The sequence below is a fragment of the Amblyraja radiata genome, chromosome 2, assembly GCF_010909765.2.
Source record: "Amblyraja radiata isolate CabotCenter1 chromosome 2, sAmbRad1.1.pri, whole genome shotgun sequence".
NCBI classification, from domain to species: Eukaryota; Metazoa; Chordata; class Chondrichthyes; order Rajiformes; family Rajidae; genus Amblyraja; species Amblyraja radiata.
In genome coordinates, this window is record NC_045957.1 from 18,245,399 (window position 1) to 18,266,145 (window position 20,747).

Genomic DNA, 20,747 nt, shown 5'->3' on the forward strand with positions numbered 1-20,747 from the left:
CCATAATGAAAATATATCTTAAGTGATCTGATCTTAAGCTACAATGTAACTGTGCTCTCAGAGGCTAAACATTAAGAGGCTTCATTGCAACTGACAGAAAGCAGATAAAATCGTCAGAAATTATTGTATTTGTACACTCCATGAATGAGTACAGTCCTAGATTGAACAGTGACCCACGCTAAAACTTACTGGCATACAACTGTTATGCAAGCAATCACCAAAAGATAAAAAGACAACTCCAACAGTCAAATATTATCCCTCCCCATATATCTATGACAGAGTGCTCTTGAACACTACATAAGCACCTCAGCAAATATGAACTTCTACAGACTGTCTTTGGTTCTACAAAGGACTTTTGAATTTTGGTATTGGTTATTAATCATTGAATGTTTTAAACTCATATATTATCTGTATATTGAGTTCACCGGCCCTTTAAATTGCTGCAAGTAAGAATTTCATTGTTTCGGTGTCAGTTCACATGACAATTAAACACTCTTGACTATTCTTTTAAGGTGTCTACTTTGCCTGTAAACTAAAATGGTCTAGTTTTAAAACGAGAGGCTTTGAACGCCAATGCCCATTATTCATGTTTCAAAATATTAAAACAATAACATTAGAAATGTTGAACCTGGATCAACACTTCTAACAAGAAATGTGTCCATGAGCTTTAGTCCAAAAACCACAAAGTCTCCAGGGCCAAAAACTAAAGAGATGGGTGAAAACTTTCAAAACCATTAATCCATTGCCCGTTGAAATTCAACATGTCTGCATCACACTTGAAAAAGAGCACCTAAAATTAAGCTATTGTTTCCTGAAATACTAATTGAATCTGGAAACAAGCAACTCTGTACACATTATTCATTATTTTACCTTGAATTAATTCATTTCAAGAAAATGCAAATAATTATTAAATAACTTCCACTACACGTGCAATTGAAAGAAATTATATTTGCCTCCGCAAACAAGATTGGGAAAATTTGATTTAGACATGACAAGAATATTTTTATGCAACCAATATCTTTAATACATCATCACCCACGTATTGTTTCAATACAACAAGCCTTTATTCTGTTCTTGAGCCTCCCACGACCTATGCTCAGCCCCTGCACTAACCCTCCAGCTGCTCTTAACTGATATGGCACCCTTAGGATGAGCTGTGCTGAATGCATTGATTTTGTGGACATTTCAAGTGGCAAAAACATCCTATAAAGATATTCAGATAAAATTTAAAAACTGTTCAAATAAATTTGCAATGAAAATATTCCACTTTAAAATATTTAAGTTAAAAATAAATTAATTTATTGATAATTAAACATGCATGTAGAATGGGCAATTTATTTCCAAATTTAAGGAAAGGCATTAATTTGTTTAGTACAGGGTAGTTCAGAAAGTTTACAGTACTAATATGCTAAATGTGAAGTTGTTTTAGGAGAAAAGAGATTGGGCAGGCTAGGCTTATATCTGTGTTCAAGAAGGAACTGCAGATGCTGGAGAATCGAAGGTACACAAAAATGCTGGAGAAACTCAGCGGGTGCAGCAGCATCTATGGAGCGAAGGAGATAGGTAACGTTTCGGGCCGAAACCCTTCTTCAGACTGAAGAAGGGTTTCGGCCCGAAACGTTACCTATCTCCTTCGCTCCATAGATGCTGCTGCACCCGCTGAGTTTCTCCAGCATTTTTGTGTACCTTAGACTTATATCTGCTTCAGTTGAGGAGAGTGAGTGGACCTGGAGAAACCACAAGATTGTGAGGGAGCTTGGCAGGTTGGATGCAAACAACGATCCCATTGTCAGCGGATCTACAATTTACAAATCAATAAACCAAGGACAGATCTATTCTTGATAAAGCAGGTCATTGGGATAGGCTGGAAGGGTTAAGATTACAAGCTAAACAGGTATGACCTTTATGAATTATAGAACAAGTTTGTGGGGATAAGTGGCCAATTCCTGATCCTGATTCATATGTATGTACACAAATATGAAGCGACAAAATAAGCAAGCAACATAATCGTCTTAGATTTTTTAATGAATACCAGCAACATAATTTAAGTGAATGGTGTTTTTGCTTGTATTTCAGCCATGATCGGTGTAAAGTTGCAGAGCACTCATCTGTTACCATCCGCAACTGGTACAGCCCAGTACAATCCACAACTGCACCTACACTTTCTTGTGATTCCAGTAACAAATTTGGAAGACAGATGTGCTGAATCTGGTCTTCAGTAATTCTATAACTTGTGCGTCCTAGTGTGCAGATGCAAAATGCTGAGATATAGTGAACTTCACAGATGAGACTGTGGTGGTGTCTCTGAAACTTGCTCTGCCCCTTGTCTTAAAACCAATAAGCAAAAATGGTGGTAAAAACTAAAGTAACAATGTTCATTTATGAATGCTTATTGCGAAGAAAAGGAAAAAATAGTCATTCGAATCTCACCCTCAATACTGCAGAATGTATTCATGTTTGCCCCTCTGGTTACAAACATTGAATTTTTAGCTTGAAATCTAAAGCATATGAGAAACCAATCTGTCTCCAACTGTTCATTACCAAAGTCCTAAACAACATTGGCAATTGTAGCTCCCAGTAAGCCAGTTTTATAGTGAACAGTATAAAATATTCCATTTAATTTTGTGATAATAACTAAATACTATATGGCCGCCACATTTAAAGGTGTGTGTAACTTTAAATTGTGTTGATATTGTTTTCTACTTTTTTCTTTAAGAATTAACAACTACCATACCTTTATTGTTCACAAAATGCTGCGCACAGTTGTGCAAAACAGACTGTGAAAAATAACCAACAAAATGCTTACAAAGGAGCTCACTAAGAGTAAGATTTCAAAACGCAAGTGCCACTAATTTGCTCAACCAAGCATTCTGCCAAATCTCATTCACTTCATTCCCCTCATTCCATGTAATGATGTAAAAGTAATTTTTGAACTTGCAAGAACAAGACGACAACAACAGCAAGAACAAGAGAAAAACCAATACAAATTAAAATAAAAAGCAGCAAATGATTGTCTGTATAATTGGCCAAAACTAATTTATGTGCTCAGATTCTAGTTATCTACAACCAAAATATAAACGAGAATATACAAGGTTTTGGGAGTAAATATATTAGAATGTTGACAGAATTAGTTAACTGAAAATGAAATAAAAGGGTGTCAAATAAGGAAAGAAGAGTAGTAGTGTAATATAAAGCCAGTGGTAGTGAAATATGGGACCCAGGAATGGGAGATCAGCATACAGAGGGGGGTGGTGGGGGGAGATGAATTAAGGTGATTGGTGTGGTGAGAGAACCATAATTGACACCCGTTTGTCTCCTTTTTCACCTCTAGCCCTTTTCACTATCGCCTCCCAATTGCCAATCACCACCCTCCCTCACATGTATCCACCCATCCCGTCTTCCCCCCCCCCCGGGTGGACCTTCTTCACCACACTGTCCACCCGACTGACCACTTTTCGGCAACTATACACCTGTACTCAAGATCTCTCTGTACTGCAACTCTCCCCACAGCTCTACCATTTACCATAGAAGACTTACCCTGATTCGGCACAGGAAAGTGCAACATCTCACACGTCAAAATTAAATTCCATTTGCCATTCCTTTGTCCTTCCCAACTGATTTAGATCTTGTTGTAAATTTAGATATCCTTGAAACATAGAAAGTAGGTGCAGGAGTAGGTCATTTGGCCCTTCGCCAGCACCGCCATTCAATATGATCATGGCTGATCATCCAGAATCAGTACCCTGTTGCTGCTTTTTCCCCCATATCCCTTGATTCCGTTAGCCCCAAGAGCTACATCTAACTCTCTCTTGAATACATCCAATGAATTGGCCTCCACTGCCTAATGGGGCAGAGAAGTCCACAGAGTCACAACTCTCTAGGTGAAAAAGTGTTTTGTCATCTCAGTCCTGAATGGCCTACCCCTTATTTTTAAACTGTGACCCTTGGTTCTGGGTTCCCCCAACATTGGGAACAATTTTCCTGCATTTAGCCTGTCCAATCCCTTAAGAATGTTATATGTTTCTATAAGATACCCGCACATCCTTCTATATTCCAGCGAATATAAGCCCAGTCGACCTATTCTTTCATCATATGTCAGCCCTGCCATCCCGGGAATTAACGTGGTGAACCTACGCAGCACTCCCTCAGTAGCAATAGAAAGATTGTAATGAAGATATATCCATGCATATGTATTTGCAGGTGAGATAGTTGTGTTCATCAAATGAATATATTCAGTGAAACTTCATGAAATGTAGAAACAAGGAACTGCAGGTGGTGTACGAAAAAAAAAGTGCCAGAGTAACTACAGACAGTTATGAGTTGCCAGGCAGCATCATTGGAAAACATGGATGAATGATGTTTCGGGCAAGACCTTTCTTCACACTGATTGTGTGTTTTTGTGTGTGTGTGTGTGTGTGTGTGGGGGGGGGGGGGGGGGGGGGGAGATAACCTATAGCCACCTATTAATTTGCCAGACTTTGCCCTGCCCCTCCACTCTTTCAGCTTTCTTCTCCTTCCCACCCCCGTAATCAGTCTGAAGAAGGGTCCCAACCCAAAACGTCCAAATATCCAAAAATACATGGACATATGTTCTCCACAGATGCTGCCTGGCTTGCTGAGTTATTCCAGCACGTTGAGTGTTCAGGAAATGTCTCACAAAAGCTAAAACCAACTTTATTCAATTTTCTGCAAATTACGATCCTGATTGAAGGATTGCATTTCCCCGAAAGGGCTGCATGTTTGGATCCCCTTAACTCACCAGTTATCTTGTGCCTCGATTACATTTTTGAACATTATCAATGTAACACAGTTTCAATCTAGATCAATTGGCAAGAAAAAATTGGTGCTTGAGAAAAAGACCAAAATTATTTCACGTCTCAATGAAATAATCCAAATTGTTGATTAATCTTTCTTTACGTCAAATCACCTTGCAGCTGCGCACAAATGAAACATAATACCTTCTAAATCCATAGATATGGTTAACATTTTGTGCTCAAAGATAATATGAAGAATACATGTGTTAACCACACTGCTAATTGCTTATACACGTTTCGGTTTAATTCGTCAAAATATCCATAACGTGTTTAGTCATCACAATACATAGGTTAATGATTCACTTACTTTTATGGGATCTGTGCTGAACTTAATTTTCCTCTTGGCTGGAACATTATCTTCATCGGACAATCCTGTTACTTCTGTACGTTCCAAAACGGGTTCGTAATTATTTTCATCGCTATCCAATTGTTCCTCCGAGTCCTCATAAGTTTGGTCCCAACCAGTGTCATCGCCGGATTCCACACCGCCGCCTTCATTTTCCGCATGTTGAACAAAAGGTTCAGTTCCGGAACATTCATTTTTGTCGCCTTTGTCAGTTGATCGACTGACGACCGAAGACCCAGGGTGGTCAGCTGGGCTTTCCTCTGAGAAATGTTCACCCGCTGTTGAACCTCGCGTACCCATCGATATTTCGGCAGCAACTGCATCGTTTTTCGGAGGGTCGGCAACATTAGGATGATTCACACTCGCACCAGTATTTAATTGCTTCCCCAAATCTCCAGTAGATCCTCCGTTGCGATTATCCGTACATTCATTAATCCCAGATTTAATTTGCTTTGCTTTCACTGCGCTGCTTTGGCAAAGGGTAGTGGATTTTACAGTCTCTGAAGGAGAAGCTTGTTGGCTCGAAATGTGATTATTTTCACCTTTCCGAGGCGAACATGTACCACCATCCTGGTTTGCAAAATGAATTCCAAGCTGGCCCTGAACAGAAGGAATGTCGGAAGCAGCCTGCTGTTGCTTTCCCTGCTCTTGCAGTTCAAGTGTTTTAGACGAAGCATTTGGAACACAGGCATTGTGTCCAGCCGGAAAGCTTTTGCCAGTTGTCAAGGCTGGTAGCTCGGTGTTCTGAGAAGCAGCAGAAAGTGGGGCAGCAGACGACGAAGTCTCTGTTCGGGGGCAGGTGCTGTCCAATGAATCGGCGCTTCCTTTATCCCAGCATAGGTTCTGGACCTCTTGCAGTTCATCCAGCGGTTGGTCCTGGAAACATTTCCTCTCCCTCTTGGGCGAGCCTGGTTGCGGGGCAGCCGCCGAGTCACGGGCGCTCTGCTCGAAGAGCTTACGGGTCTCGGAAAATTTGGAGCCGCTGGGCTGGCCTTCTCGCCGAGAGTCCGTACGACTAGTCCGGTCGCACACAGCAGCCGGCAGCTTGACCCGAGCGCTGGATGCCACCTGCGCAACATCGCGGGCTCGCAGCCTGCGGTGCGGGGACGAGGGAGCCCCTCTGCCGCCGCGGACGCGGACAGCAACCGCGCTCTCCTCGCCAGACTCCATGCCCATCTGCAGGAACAGCATATTCTTGATCCGGTTAACATTGGAGCCATACTTCCTTCCCCGCAGCAGCAGCTGCTGCTGTTGCTGCGACGACGGCGGTTTCTGGGACACTTCCCTAGCCTTGGAGTCGCCCCCGGCTGCCGTCGTCCCGGTCCCTCCGCCGCTGCCAGTTTTACTGAAGGTTGTTTTGAGCGCCTGGAAGTCGGTCCTGTACGCGTTGCGGTGCGGAGAGGAGCTGCGGAGACTCGACCTCTCTGCCGAAGCCTCGGTCTTCATCATGGTTTGCCGTCAGCTGCGGACGGTGAAGAAGTGTGACGGCGGTTGGGGGGCGGTTACCCGTGACTTGGCCCCGGCGCCGGCCTACCGACCGCCGCCGGCTCCTCCGAAATGAACGCACAGAGAGAGGTCTTCTGCTGCTAGGGAGGAAGGTCTCAGGCGGCCGCTGTCACGCCTGGTGGTGGTGGAGGAGAAGGAGGAGGAGGAGAAGATGCCTGCGGGCACAGCGGGACAGGTGCCCCCGAAGCCAAAGCGGAGCAGCGGCTGCCGGCTACCATGCCGGCGACTCGAGAAGGGAGACTCGAGTGGGGGTGGGAGGCGGGCTCGGGTTGGGAGTGGGATCGGCTGCCGCCGCCGGCTCCGCTTCGTCTCCTCCGCTGCCTCGGCCACGGCCACGCGCCGACGCGACCGTTCCCGCTGACAGCTCCTCGCGCTCCGCCGAAACAAAACGCCCGGCTACTCCGCGCGCCCGCTACGTCACTGCGTCGCCGCGCGCTGGCCAACCGCCGCCCAACCGCACATGCCACCGGAGTCCGGCATGGGACGGGCTGGAGGAGGGGAGGCGGCTTGTGCGGCTTGTGCGGCAGCACTGCTCCAACAAACCACGCGGCCTGCTGCAAGAATGGGTAAACATGTCAACAACACGTTGCAGGGTAAATATCCCATTGCAACACAAACTAGGAATGTGTAGGTAACCATCCATGGTGGGAATAGTCAAAATCAAAGATATTAGAGGAGCTCCTCTAGTATCTTTGGTCAAAATGGTGAAACAAGGAAAAGGAAATGCAGATGCTGGGATACACCAAAGGAGTAACTCAACGGGCAGGCAGCATCACTAGAGAAAATTGATTGGTGGAGTTCAGGTATGGACTCTTCTTAAAATGGATTGTAGTCTGGCTCAGATTGTAGTCTGGCTCTGATGCCCCCTGTTACCAAGTTCCTCTCCCGAGTTACTCTTGAGCCAACCGTGAATGAAAGTCTGTTTTAAGTATCAAATAGAGGAGCTGGACAGCATCTCATACAATAAGTATAATCTGATTCAGTATTGAAAGTTATTTCATTTCAGAACTTTAAAAAACTAGGCAGGATCTCGGCCCCGCACTCGCGAGGAGGCGGTGGCGGCGAAGCAACAGTGATAAAGAAGACAGCTCCATCCTGAATTTACTGCCAGGACTACACATTGCGGGGAGACGGGAGATGAAATCTTTGAATGTGGACGGATGTCTCCGCGCCTTCTCGTTCTAAGCGGAATATATTTTTAGTTGCCTTTCAAGCCAGGCTTTGGTTTTATTCCTTGTTTTTGTTTATTCGCACACACCTTTCGTGTGTGAGGTTGTGAGAAGTCCATTCCGGGTGCCGGCCAGCCGCAGCAGCTGTTCTTTCACATCAGTTGCACATCAGATTGTTGGGAGACCAAGCTCAGGGTTCGCCTCCTGAGCTGCTTTGGTGCCCAGGCGTGAGTTGAGGTGGAGGGAGGGGGGGGGGGGGGTGGGGGGGAGGATGCGCTGACGTCATTAATCTGTCTGGTGTGACAAGGCTCTTAGGTTAGGCTGGGATTATTGTCTGCTCTCATCTCTCTTTCTGTGTGTGCACTAGCAGGGGAAAGAGCGGTCTACCTCGCTGGGGCACAAGACCTCTGCCGCCTGCCCCTTGCAGCCATCAACTTGTTTGTTCCTTTGGTGCGCGTCATCTGCCCTGCTCCCATCCCAGCCCTGTCCCAGCTCTCTGCCCCATTCTCGGAAATGTCGCTTCCGCTGCTGCAACGAGGAGGGGTCCGGCTTGCTGGCTTGGCAGTTAGGTGGGTGGGCAGGGAGGGGGAGTGGGTACAAACCACCGAATCCATTCTCAAAAGTCGGGCAGAGCGTTTCTCTCTGCTTCATATAGGTGGGAATTCCCTCAGTCTGGTCACTCAGCGGGACAGGCAGCATCTCTGGAGAGAAGGAATGGGCGATGGGATGACGTTTCCAAAATTCTGCTGCGTCTTTGTGTTACTCCAGCACTGTGTGTTCACTTTTTGTCAACCAGCATCTGCCCTTTCTTGTGTATGACATTATTTGTATCCGTGGCAGTTGATTGTCACTCCCTTCAGTTTCCCAGGGGGTCGGGATGGGACTGGAGTTAGGAGACAGGAGGGGGGACTCCAGTCCCGTCCTGATGCTGCCTGCCTGCTGAGTTAAAGAGTGCCCACGATAGACTCATGAGTCACTAAGGTAAACTCACGGGCAACTACGTTCTTACAATGAGTTTAAATGTTTCAAATTTTACAAGAGTGAATTTGACTCGTGGAAATCTTTAAACATGTTTAAAGTTATTCAAGAGTTAACAAGTTTCCCGGGTACCTGCCGTTAGCGCCACGAGTCGCTAAGTTGCGTCCACGAGTTCCGACGTTCCCGCTACGTTAATTATACGTGATTACCACGAGTTTAATTTGTTTTAAACTCTGAGTCACTCGTGGGTCGACTCGCACCGTGAGACGGGTTTTACTCCAGCACTTTGTATCCATTCATGGTGGGACTTTTCCACGTCAGATCTGATCAATCATTGACGCTTTACACAATATTTTAATGTTTTTGTTTCCGATTTTTGCGATGTTACATTGTTTATCACATCAGAACACCCAACAGTGAAACCTCAGTGTTAAATTGCAGGGCAGTCAGCCTCGTGATAAACAGCATTTCAAAATCCTATTCAATTTTATTATAATACTAGACCAAGTGCAGACCCGTTGGTGTCATCACACACACTAACTACCCCCCTTGATATTATTAAAGAGATATTATTAATTTGCTCCTTTTACCCCATAATCCTATCCACTGAGTTTTGTGAACAATTTTATTAAAAATCTGGGGAAATAATATACCAAATTTAGAGATTTCTGAACTCATAAGGTAAATCCCTACCAAAATATGTAAAAATCTCCCTGTTTTTGCCTCTGGTTTTCGAGGAGATACGTTTCAAAGGCAAAATCACACACACACACACACACAGTTTTAAACGTATAAAGATGAAGGGACAATTCATAGATAAAAGGATGGCATACATGACGGGTAATTCGTAGATAAAAGGATGGCACACATGGTAATTATATATATATATATATAAATATTTTTTAATAATGTTGTTCAACCCCACATGCATACTTATTCAGAAGTAGAACCATGGAATCTTTAAGAACGTCGTAAGAACTTGAGTAGGATAGAGAATTTAAAAGCCAACTTAGCCAGAGTACAAAGCAGACGATCAATCGTGGCTTCCACCTATCAGCACCATCCGAGAAGCCAGCCGGCAGCCAATTTAAATCAGTCCAAGAAACCCGTGAGAGCATTGGATACAGCAACGACTAGACAACATTCCAGCTGTGGGAGATCTGTGCAATACAGCAGTGTTGACTCCCGTTGAATTGATTCATAAGAAGAGCTGCTTCAAACTGACATCAAAGAGCCATATCTCCTTGGCCATGGTCTCACCCCACTGTTACCATCGGGAGGAAGGTAGAGAGCTTGAAAAGTTTCCTCCAGGTTCAAGAATAGTTTCTTCCCATCAACCATCAGGCTCCTGAACCACCCTGCACAACCTTAACCACATCCCTATCTCAGCACTGAACTTCTATGAACTTTGGATTACTAAGATTGCACTGCTGTTTTTGGCTTGCACAATCATAGTTTGGTTTATTAGAATGATGGGTGATTTATTGTATATTCATTTGTTGTATTGTTATGTTTAACTAGACTAAGTGGGAACCGTTGGGTCCCACCTTCACATGGGAGGGCTGGTCCCCCAACGCAATATTCCACCTCCGCTAATTCCAATATACACACACACACACACACACACACACATATATACTCCACCTCACACACACACATACACTCACACACATACACTCACAACACACACACTCACACATACACACACATACATTCACACACACACAGATACACTCACACATACACTCACGCACACACTACACTCACATTCACACACACACTACACTCACTCACATACACTCACACAACACACACATACACTCACACACATACACTCACACGCACATACACACACACACATACACTCACACGCACACACACACACACACACACATATACACTCACACATACACACACATACACTCACACATACACTCACACACAAACGCATACATACACTCACACATACTCTCATACACTCACACACACACAGACACACTCATGCACACACATAAACACACACACAGTCACACACACATACACTCACACACACACATACACGCATACATGCACACTCACACACAGACTCACACACATACACTCACACACACATACTCGCGCGCGCACACACATACACTCACACATACACTCACACACACATACTCACACACATACATACACACACACACATACACACTCACGCACACACACAGTCACACACACACACAGTCACACACATACACTCACACATACACTCAAGCACACACATACACTCACACACACTCACACATACACTCACACACACTCACACGCACAAACACACACACACACACATATACTCACACACACATACACACACACACACATACACTCACACACAAACACATACATACACTCACACACACACACTCATACACACAGACACACACACATACACTTACACACACAAAGTCACACATACACGCACACACATACACACACACACAGACTCACACATACACTCACACACACACATACTCGCGCACATACACTCACACATACACTCACACACACATACACACACACATACACTCACACATACACTCACACACACATACACACACACATACACACTCACGCACACACACACACACAATCACACACACATACACTCACACACATACACTCACACACACATACACTCACACACACTCATACACTCACACACATACACTTACACGCATACACTCACACACACACATACACTCACACGCACAAACACACACATACACTCACACGCACATACACGTACACTCACACACACATACACACACACATACACTCACATACATACACTCACACACACATACATACACACACATACACACGCACTCATGCACATACACTCACATACACACACACACACATACACACACACACACATACACTCACACACACACATACACACGCACACACACACATTCACACTCACACACCATATATTTGACAGTAAACTTTCTTGAATCTACTCACACGGCTGAGTGCGGCCTCTCCACTGTGGGGCTTCCGTAGTCAGCGGAATTTCCGCAATCAGAGCGACCTCTGCACTCACCGGAAATTACGCAATCAGCGGAAGTCACGAAAAGAGCGGGACTTTTGGACTAAACACAATCGGACCTAATAAAGCATTTGTTCCTTCCAAACACAGTCGGACCTAATAAAGCATTTATTCCTTCCAAACACAGTCGGACCAAATGAAGCATTTATTCCTTCCAAACACAGTCGGACCTAATAAAGCATTGCAGTTTCAAGCACAGGCAGGGCAGCAGGCCAAACAACTCATGGCGTTGTCATTTCATTTCATTTCATTTCCAATTAAGCATTGCACTTTCAAGCACAAGCAGGGCAGCAGGCCAACCAACTCATGGCATTGTCATTAAGGGCTAACAAATCATTTATTGCAAGTAAATTGCAGACTCACAGTTCAGTTGATTCACAGCTTAGAATGACAGTCGTGGCCTCTCCCTATGATCTTGCAGAGTGACTGACTCACGTCCAGGCATCCGGGGTTTCATAGTCCTGCTCTCCCCAATATACAGCGCAGCCAGGAAGTGGTCAAGATGAGACTTTTAATTATATAGATGTGCCTGTACATCTGCAGCAAGTAAACATTTAATTGTTCTGGTCCAAGTGCATAAGACAATTAACAACACTTGACTGCCAGATAAACCTCTATCCAAGTTGTTTCAGCACAGTTACAACATTGGCATCTACATGAAAATGTAAAAAAATTGCTCTTCATCACTGAGCTTTCCATCATGAGGTTAGAAGTGAATTGCATTATATTCAAGTCCATTTGTAACACTGGTAATTGAAGCAACAGCGTTCAGCAAGACAGACAACATTCAGAGAATGACTAATAATTGATAACTACCACTCACACTGTCAGGAAATAACTATCTCCATCTAGTCTAATAACTATGTTTGTCATTACCTTCACCATGTTCACCAAGATCAATATCCTGACAAGTAACCAAGTTAATCAGCAAATCCTAATAGATGCTTATGATTGGTATAATTTCAATAGATGAGGGCTCTCATGTCTTGACCCAAAATGCACTGTCAATTTCCCTCCACAGAGACTGCTTGACCAGCTGAGTTTTAAATCAAAGAAAATTTGTTTTGGATAGACCCAAGGGATAGTAAACCAACAAGGCAATGAATGGAAAATGTGATCTCCGCAAGTAATATTAACTCAGCTTATTACTCAATAGATACTGCCCAATATATTGGCGATGGCAGCCTCGCCAGCAGTCTGTCTGTTTTTTTGTTATTTTTAGTGTGTTTTAAAAGTATGTGTTAATGTTCTCTGGTTTGTTTTATGTGCTGGATGGGGGAGGGGGTCGGGGGAAACTTTTTTCAGTCTCTTATCTTGCTGGACATGCGATTGTTTTCCGGATTGTATCTCCGGTCGCTCTGCGGACTAACATAATTGAGCTGGCGGCCTTGCTCGAGACTGACTTTGAGCCCAACTGCGGGGCCTTGAACTTACCATCGGAGCCTGCGATCCCTTGCCTGGGATCGACGCTCCAACTGCGGCCTGTGGATTTCAACATCGAGGAGATTGCAGTCTCGGGTATAGACTGATGTCGGGAAGATCCAAGTCGCAGAAGGTTCAACTAGCCCCGACCCAGGATCGGATCACCCGGCGCGGGGGAGCCAAGATCCCCCTGATGCCCCCCTTGATCATCCCGGCACGGAGGGCTCGACCGCCGGCTGCGGGAGCCAAGATCGCCCCGACAACGGAAGGTTCTAGTGCCCCGTCTGCGGGAGAACAAAGAAGGGAAGAAGATTGAACTTTTTTTGTCTTCCATCACAGTGAGGAATGTGGGGGAGTCGCTGTGGTGGATGTTCATGTTAAACATTTATTTGGGTGTCTTGCTGCACTTTATTGGTATGATTGTATGGCAAATCAAATTCCCATGTATGTTGCAAAGCATACTTGGGTAATAAAGTACTATTCTGATTATGATTATGATTGGAGCATTGCAAGCATTTTCTTTTTACAGTTTCAACAATAGCTCTAATGTACATTTATCAAATTTAATATGGCTCTTTGTTTTCTCTCCCATTCTCTTTAATTGCTCTGAATAATCTATTAAACGAACAACTAAATATTGAACTCTATTTTCCTTGGCTGCATCCTATCAAACACATTCTCTTTGTCCTATCATCCCTCACCATGCTCTTTTCTTTTTACTTTCCTGGTTCTGATGAGGAAGATTTTGACCTGAAAAAGTACAGATTTTCACGATGTTATCCTCTTTCCTTATTATTTCCAATATTTTCTGGGTTTTATTTCAGTTTTCCAGCATCTGCATTTTTTACATTTTCGATTGTATTATATCTAGATGAGGGATTACAATGTGAATAGATAATTCTAACAAAGTGACATAAAGAGCATAGAATTGCATTCTCCTGTACATTGGCGTGACCAAACGTAGACTCAGTGAGTATCTCACTGAACATTTGGGCTTGGTGCACCAAAGCCTTCTGGATCGCCCAATTGCTAACCACTTTAATTCCCCTTCTCAATCCCATACTGACCTTTCTTTCCTGAGCCTCACCCTTTGCCATAATGAGGACGCACGCTAATTGAGAAACAGCACCTCATATTTCACTTGGATAACTTACAATCCAATGGTATGAATGGTGAATGCTCCAATTTTAGGTGACTTCTACAAACACCTTCCCCCCTCTTTCCTCTCCTTCCTCCACTAAAAGTCCGTTAACCAGTTCCACAATTCGCAACTATGTATCCCTCTTGGGCTGGTCGACATTAACCTTATCAGGGAACAGCCTTGCCTGAGGTCATCAGCTGCAGGCCCAGATTTGTCTTGTTTTTTTTCTTCACTTCCAGTTTTTTTCCCTCGCCCTCCCTACCAGAATCAGTCTGAAGAAGGCTCCTGACCCAAAACATCACCTATCCATTTTCTCCAAAGATACTGCCTGACCTGCTGAGTTACTCCAGCATTTCGTATCTATCTTTGGTATAAACCAGCATCTGCAGTTCCTTTATATTACAGAAAAGGCATTTGTCAGTTCGGATCAGCAGATGCAAGAGGAACTTAGTGGGTCAGCCAGATTCTGTGCAGGGAGTGGATTGACAACATTTCAGGTCAGGACATTTCTTCCAGACTGATGTAGGGGAGGAGAAAGGTGGAAAAGAGACAAAACCTGGCAAGTGATAGGTGGATGCAGGTGAGGGACAGATGGGTGGAGATAGTGACAAAGGGTCAGGGGTAACATCGAGCCAAGAGGGTGTCAGATAAGGAAAGAAGAGAAGTGAAAGGTAGAGCCGAAGGGATGGATATGGGTAGAAGGGTGCAGGGGAGAGAAAGAGGGAATAAAAGGGAGGATGGGCGAGGAGCATGGGGAGAGTGGGGGAAGGATAAAGGGTGACTGGGGTGGTGCAAGATTGTAGGAGAGATGTGGGTGTTGTGGATGGTCTGGGAAAGACAGGTGGCTGGGGGATATTGAAATTGCAGAATTCAATGTTAATACACATACACAAGTGTTCAACAAAATTGTCTAGTCGACATTTGTTTTTGCCAATGTAGAAGGGGCCACACCAAACCCATTTCCTTCCTGGGCACTTCCCAGGCAACCTAGGGACAGATGTAACCTTTCCCTAAACTCCTGTCACTTCCATCCAAGGCCCCAGCAGCTTTTCCAAGGGAGGTCAAGAGTCAATAATGTTTTATTGTCATATGTTCCATATAGAACAATTAAATTCTTACTTGCAGCAGCACAATAGCATATATAAATATTGCACTTGTTAAACAATATAACAAACAAGAGAAAAAATGTTCAATGTTTGTGTATATATATATATATATATATAAACCAACAAACAATAATAGTGCAAAAAGACAAAACCAATGCCCCCAAGTCTGTGTTGTTTAGAGCTTATTTGGAGATTGTAGTATTTAATTGCCTGATGGGATGTAGGGAAGAGGCCAATCCTGAACCTTGACATTACAGTTTTCAGGCTCCTATATCTTCTTTCCGATGGCAGGAGCGAAATGAGTGTGTGGCCAGGGTGGTGTGTGTCTCTAATGATGCTGGCTGTCTTTTTGAGGCAGCGACTCCTGTAAATTGATGGTGAGGAGAACCTGGGATAGACTGGGCAATGTTCACCACTTTTTGCAGTACTGCAGTCCATGTGTAGTTATGCCAACCTTGTCCATTGCATTCAACACTCGTGATGTGGCCTCACTGCTTGTGAAGCAGAGGAAAATATAAACACGGACAAGGAGGAGTGATAAATATAAACACGGACAAGGAGGAGAGAGTCTGTAATTATGAGGGATGAAGAATGCAAATACCATATTTTTTTGATGTTAACAAACATTAATTTTATTCATCTTTCCTTCTGACTGACCATTCAGATAATTCCTATCAATCCCACTTATTTTCCTATAGTCAATTCTCTCTCACATACCCATCAATCTCTCCTACTTCTCCCTCCACCCACCTCACTTGGAGTGATTTACATCTCACCAAATATATAAAGTTTATATATTTAATTTAGATTTCACTTAATTTTACCAATTCTTGGTGAGATGTTTCAGATGTGACATGAACCCTCCATTTGATCTGTTTGAAGTCTCACGGCTCCCATGACCTAGGTTCAGTCCTGACCTCTAACACTAGATGTGTGGAGATTGCAGACTCTGTGACTAGAAGACTACTCCAGCTGCTCTGGTTTCCCCCCATGTCCCAAAAGTGTGCCAGCCTGTGGTGAATTGGCTACAGTAAATCACCCCGTGGGGTGGGTGGAGGGAGAATTAAGGGAGATTGATAGGTATGTGAGAGAGAATAAACTATATTGTCTTGATTGTGATCTACAGGCAAGTTGGTAGCCTCAGAATTATTGTGATGTATGGTCCAGGCTGACACTTCAGTACAATACAGAGGCAGCACTGGAGACACAACAAACTGCTGTGCTGGAATCTTGAATGAAACACAGGTGCTGGAGGAACTCAGAAGGTTGGGCAGCATCTGTGCAATATCATCTGCCCATTTCGTCCACAGATGCTGCCTGTTCTGCTGAGTTCCTCCAGCACTTTGTGTTTTGCGCAGAGGGTGTACTGCTTTCTTAAAGATGCCTTATTTTGGATGAGATGCACAGTTGAAGCAATGTTAACTATTTCAGGTAGAAGATCCCATTGAATATTTTATAGAAGAGCAAGGACATTATCCCTGGTATATCAGTTTTAAAAATCTGAAAAGAAAAATAGATAAAGTGCAGCAAGAGACGGGGACTAAAAAGTGACCTTTCCAGTGAAGCCACAGAATCTATGCCAAGGGAAAAAAATGAACAGAGGTAATCTTGGAAAACTTTGGAATCTGTGGTTTGCCACTAGGAAATATATCAAAGTGTGCTAGATCGATGTGGCTTATATTGTACCTCATCAACTACCCTCCCTCTGGCATGTCCTCGATGTCTTCAACTGACTCATTATTTGCCTAACCAAGCTGTTTAGAACTGTACATAGTGCCAGTGCGGGATATCATGTAGAGCTTTCAAAGCACGCACTCCCTCAATGCTCTATCAACTTTAAATAGCATTTTCTGCATTAAAGGAATTTATAGCAGCAAAATAAGCATTCTTAGTACTAACTACTTGGTCTGAGACAAATTGAAATTGTGATCAATGGATTATCTCGAATTATACTGCCCAGAATGTCATATATTTAAACGTCTGCTTAAACAATTGCACAGATAAAAGCTTTATGGGGGTTAGAAGGGAATAGAAATCAGATGATATCTTTATGGATTTCTATAGTATAACCCCAGCTATATAATTAATAACAACTTTATTAACTGGGATAGTTAATTGAATGAGAAGTAATCACATTAATGCATTAGTTTTTTGCTAACGGAAGCTTCTTCACTGCACACGTTTCAGGTGATTTGTCATTGTAGCATGCATTATCCCACATTCGTATATTAAAATCAATCTGTAGATACTGGACACATTCATTTTATAAATGTCATTGTGTGACATGAGATAAAGAGAATACTTAGGCTTAATTCCTGCTCCACGATGTGGAAAGAGTTCATCTCGACCACTGAGTAATTTACTGGGAAAGATAAAATCAAGAACAGGCCAGGAATGATAGGGGAGTACACCCATACACAAACAAGTCCAGACTTTCCTGTCCAAAATAACCTAATAGTTCTGATCTCATCTGTTTATTGGCCACCAATCTCTGAATCCTGTTGATCCAAGATTCATTATTTTTAAAAAAATCTGCTCCACCTAAAGCATTGACATTTATTTGGCATTTTTTTAACCATAATAAACTATTAGCTCATGTTATAGAGCCCTGAGTCCCACTCAATGCCCAATGCATATCACAGTGCAACTTGTAACTTCTTGCTGGTTCTAACTCAATAATATTAAGCCTGATTTAATTCAAAACTAAAAAAACAGTTTTCCTCATTCTCCTTGGCAGTTTGCTATTAAATTCATCTGATGAGCTATTTAGATATTCTGTGAATCTGCTATACTGTTTAGTTTATTGTCATGTGTACCGAGGTACAATGAAAAGCTTTTTGTTGTGTGCTAGCCAGTCAGTGGAAACACAACACATCACAATGGAGCGGTCTGCAGTGTACAGATGCAGGATAAAGAGAATAATGTTTAGTGCAAGATGAAGTCCAGTAAAGTCCAATTAAAGATAGTCCTCGGGTATCCAATGAAGTAGATAGTAGCTCAGGACGGCTCTCAAGTTGGTGATAGGATGGTTTAGTTGCCTGATAACAGCTGTGAAGAAAGTATTCCTGAATCTGGGGGTATGCATTTTCATACTTCTATACCTCTTGCCAGATGGGAGAGGGGAGAACAGGGAGTGAGACTCATCCTCGATTAATTTGGTGGTCTTGCCGAGGAGGCATGAAGTGTAGATGGAGTCAATGGAAGGAAGGTTGCTTTGTGTGATGATCTGGGCTGCGTCCACAATTCTCTGCAATTTCTTGGATGGAGCTGTTCTTGAACCATGTTGTGAAGCAACTCGACAAAATGTTTTCTACAGCGCATCTGTAGCAGTTGGTGAGAGTTGTTGGGGCCATGCCAAACGTCCTAAGTCTTCTGAGGAAGTAGAGGCATTGGTGTGCTATCTTGGCCATTGCTTCGATATGGGTGGTGCAGGACAAGTTGCTGGTGATATTTACTCCGAGGAACGTTCAACCATCTCTACTTTGGCGCCATCAATATATACTAGGGTAGGTGTATCGCTTCCTGAAGTCAATCGCTATCTCCTTTCTCTTGCTGACATTGAAAGAAAGGTTGTTGTCTTGACACAAGGTTACAACATACATACAAGGTAACCTTGTAACCTCGGATAACTAGGTAATGCTGTTACAGTTTTGACAGCTTCAATGCTATAGAGATAAATTTTATGAAAATCAGAAAACAAGACAATTATTGAATTTCTACCCTTATTGCAGAGGATTAGCCATTCTTTCATCTTTTTTGTACATCTTAGCTCAAATAAATTAAATCAGGCACATACTCGGATATAATAAGTCAACATACGTTGCAGGACTACCTTTTATTGATTACCTGTGTATCATAAAGTATTTACTTCATGTCCACCACGGTTCTTTATCAATTCTTTGACACAATTTGGCATAGAATCATTCAGATTCTAACAGTTTACAATTTTTTTTTTCATCTCAATGCCACAGCTGAATTATGGCCTCAATGAGTTTATGTGTCATGGTACAGTCCTTTCCTCTCAGTGTGTGCTTATTGACCACAACTTCTCAATCAGATTCAGTTCAGGCAACGTGCCAGGTCAGTCCAAGACACGTATTCTTTTCTGTTGGAAAAACTGGGTCACCATCTTTGATGTGTGACATGGTGCAATGTCTTCTGGAATATCCCAGATCCAGCAGGAAAAATCCTTGTCATTCCTGGCACCATTCTTCTCTGCAATACATTGATATGTTACGGCAAATCTCATCATTCTGTCAACAGGATGCAGCGGACCAAAACTATGGTAGCTGAAACAACCTTTATGTTAGCTACATTGGCCCTGAACCAGGAAAATGTTTTTGTCACCGAATAACACCTTTCTACAGTCCTCACATGTCCAATCTTTATCTTTTCTTCTTCATTGCAGCAATTAGAAGTTGTTTTTTCACAGGTCTTCAGACTCTACAATCGATTTCAATGAAGCGTTGGCACTTGGTGCTTGAGCTTATTGAGACTCAAACCCCTGTCTCACGGTGCAAGTCGACCCACGAGTGACCCCAAGTTTAATCCAAATTAAACTCGTGGCAATCACGTACGATTAACGTAGCGGGAACGTCGGAACTCGTGGACGCAACTTAGCGACTCGTGGCGCTAACGGCAGGTACCCGTGAAACTTGTTAACTCTTGAAAAATGTCAAACATGTTTAAAGTTTTCCACGAGACAAATTTACTGTTGAAGTTAAAAATTGAAACATTTAAACTCATTGTAAGAACTTGGTGGCCCGTGAGTTTACCTTAGTGACTCTTGAGTCTGCCGTGTTAACTCGTGGGCACTCTGAACTCGCAGCTGGACAGAGAAAAGTGATCTGGGAGATTAGTTCCGTTATCCCTCTGATGTTGATTCTTATCTGTATGTTTATGTTGTTTTTTGCCTGTTTGAGCATGTTTTAATTTCTTTTGGATACTCCCACTTTTTCTAATAGCTTAAAGTGTTGAAAAGTAATAAAAGAGAGTCTTTGTTATCAAAACAAATTGATGTCTGGAAGTCTTCACTTTAATATCACTACAAAGTCTCATGACTTGAATGTAATATTCCTTTCATCATACAACACAAAATTGAGGAAGTGGCACAATATATTCACATCTTGATTCTCACAATCATTTGTGAGAGTTAAGGACTCAGGTTT

At 43.1% G+C, this 20,747-nt stretch overlaps 1 protein-coding gene and 1 long non-coding RNA gene across 7 annotated transcripts in view; one reads left to right on the forward strand and one right to left on the reverse strand.

Annotated features, from left to right (window-relative positions):
- Window positions 1-7,067, reverse strand: part of ppp1r9a (protein phosphatase 1 regulatory subunit 9A) — a 124,398-nt gene extending 117,331 nt beyond the window's left edge. For 4 of the 6 annotated variants that reach the window (XM_033042420.1, XM_033042447.1, XM_033042429.1 and 1 more), the window contains exon 1: window positions 5,122-7,066. In XM_033042420.1, coding sequence (XP_032898311.1) covers window positions 5,122-6,609 — 1,488 coding nt within the window. In that variant the 5' untranslated portion in view covers window positions 6,610-7,066. Of the gene's footprint in view, window positions 1-5,121 lie in introns of all 6 variants that reach the window. The other 2 variants (XM_033042457.1, XM_033042440.1) reach the window with 1 other exon arrangement.
- LOC116986783 lies at window positions 3,238-20,534 on the forward strand. The gene is made up of 3 exons (XR_004415570.1): window positions 3,238-3,248; window positions 15,311-15,314; window positions 20,423-20,534. It is a non-coding gene; the product is annotated as an uncharacterized LOC116986783 (long non-coding RNA).
- Window positions 20,535-20,747: the final 213 nt, after the last annotated feature.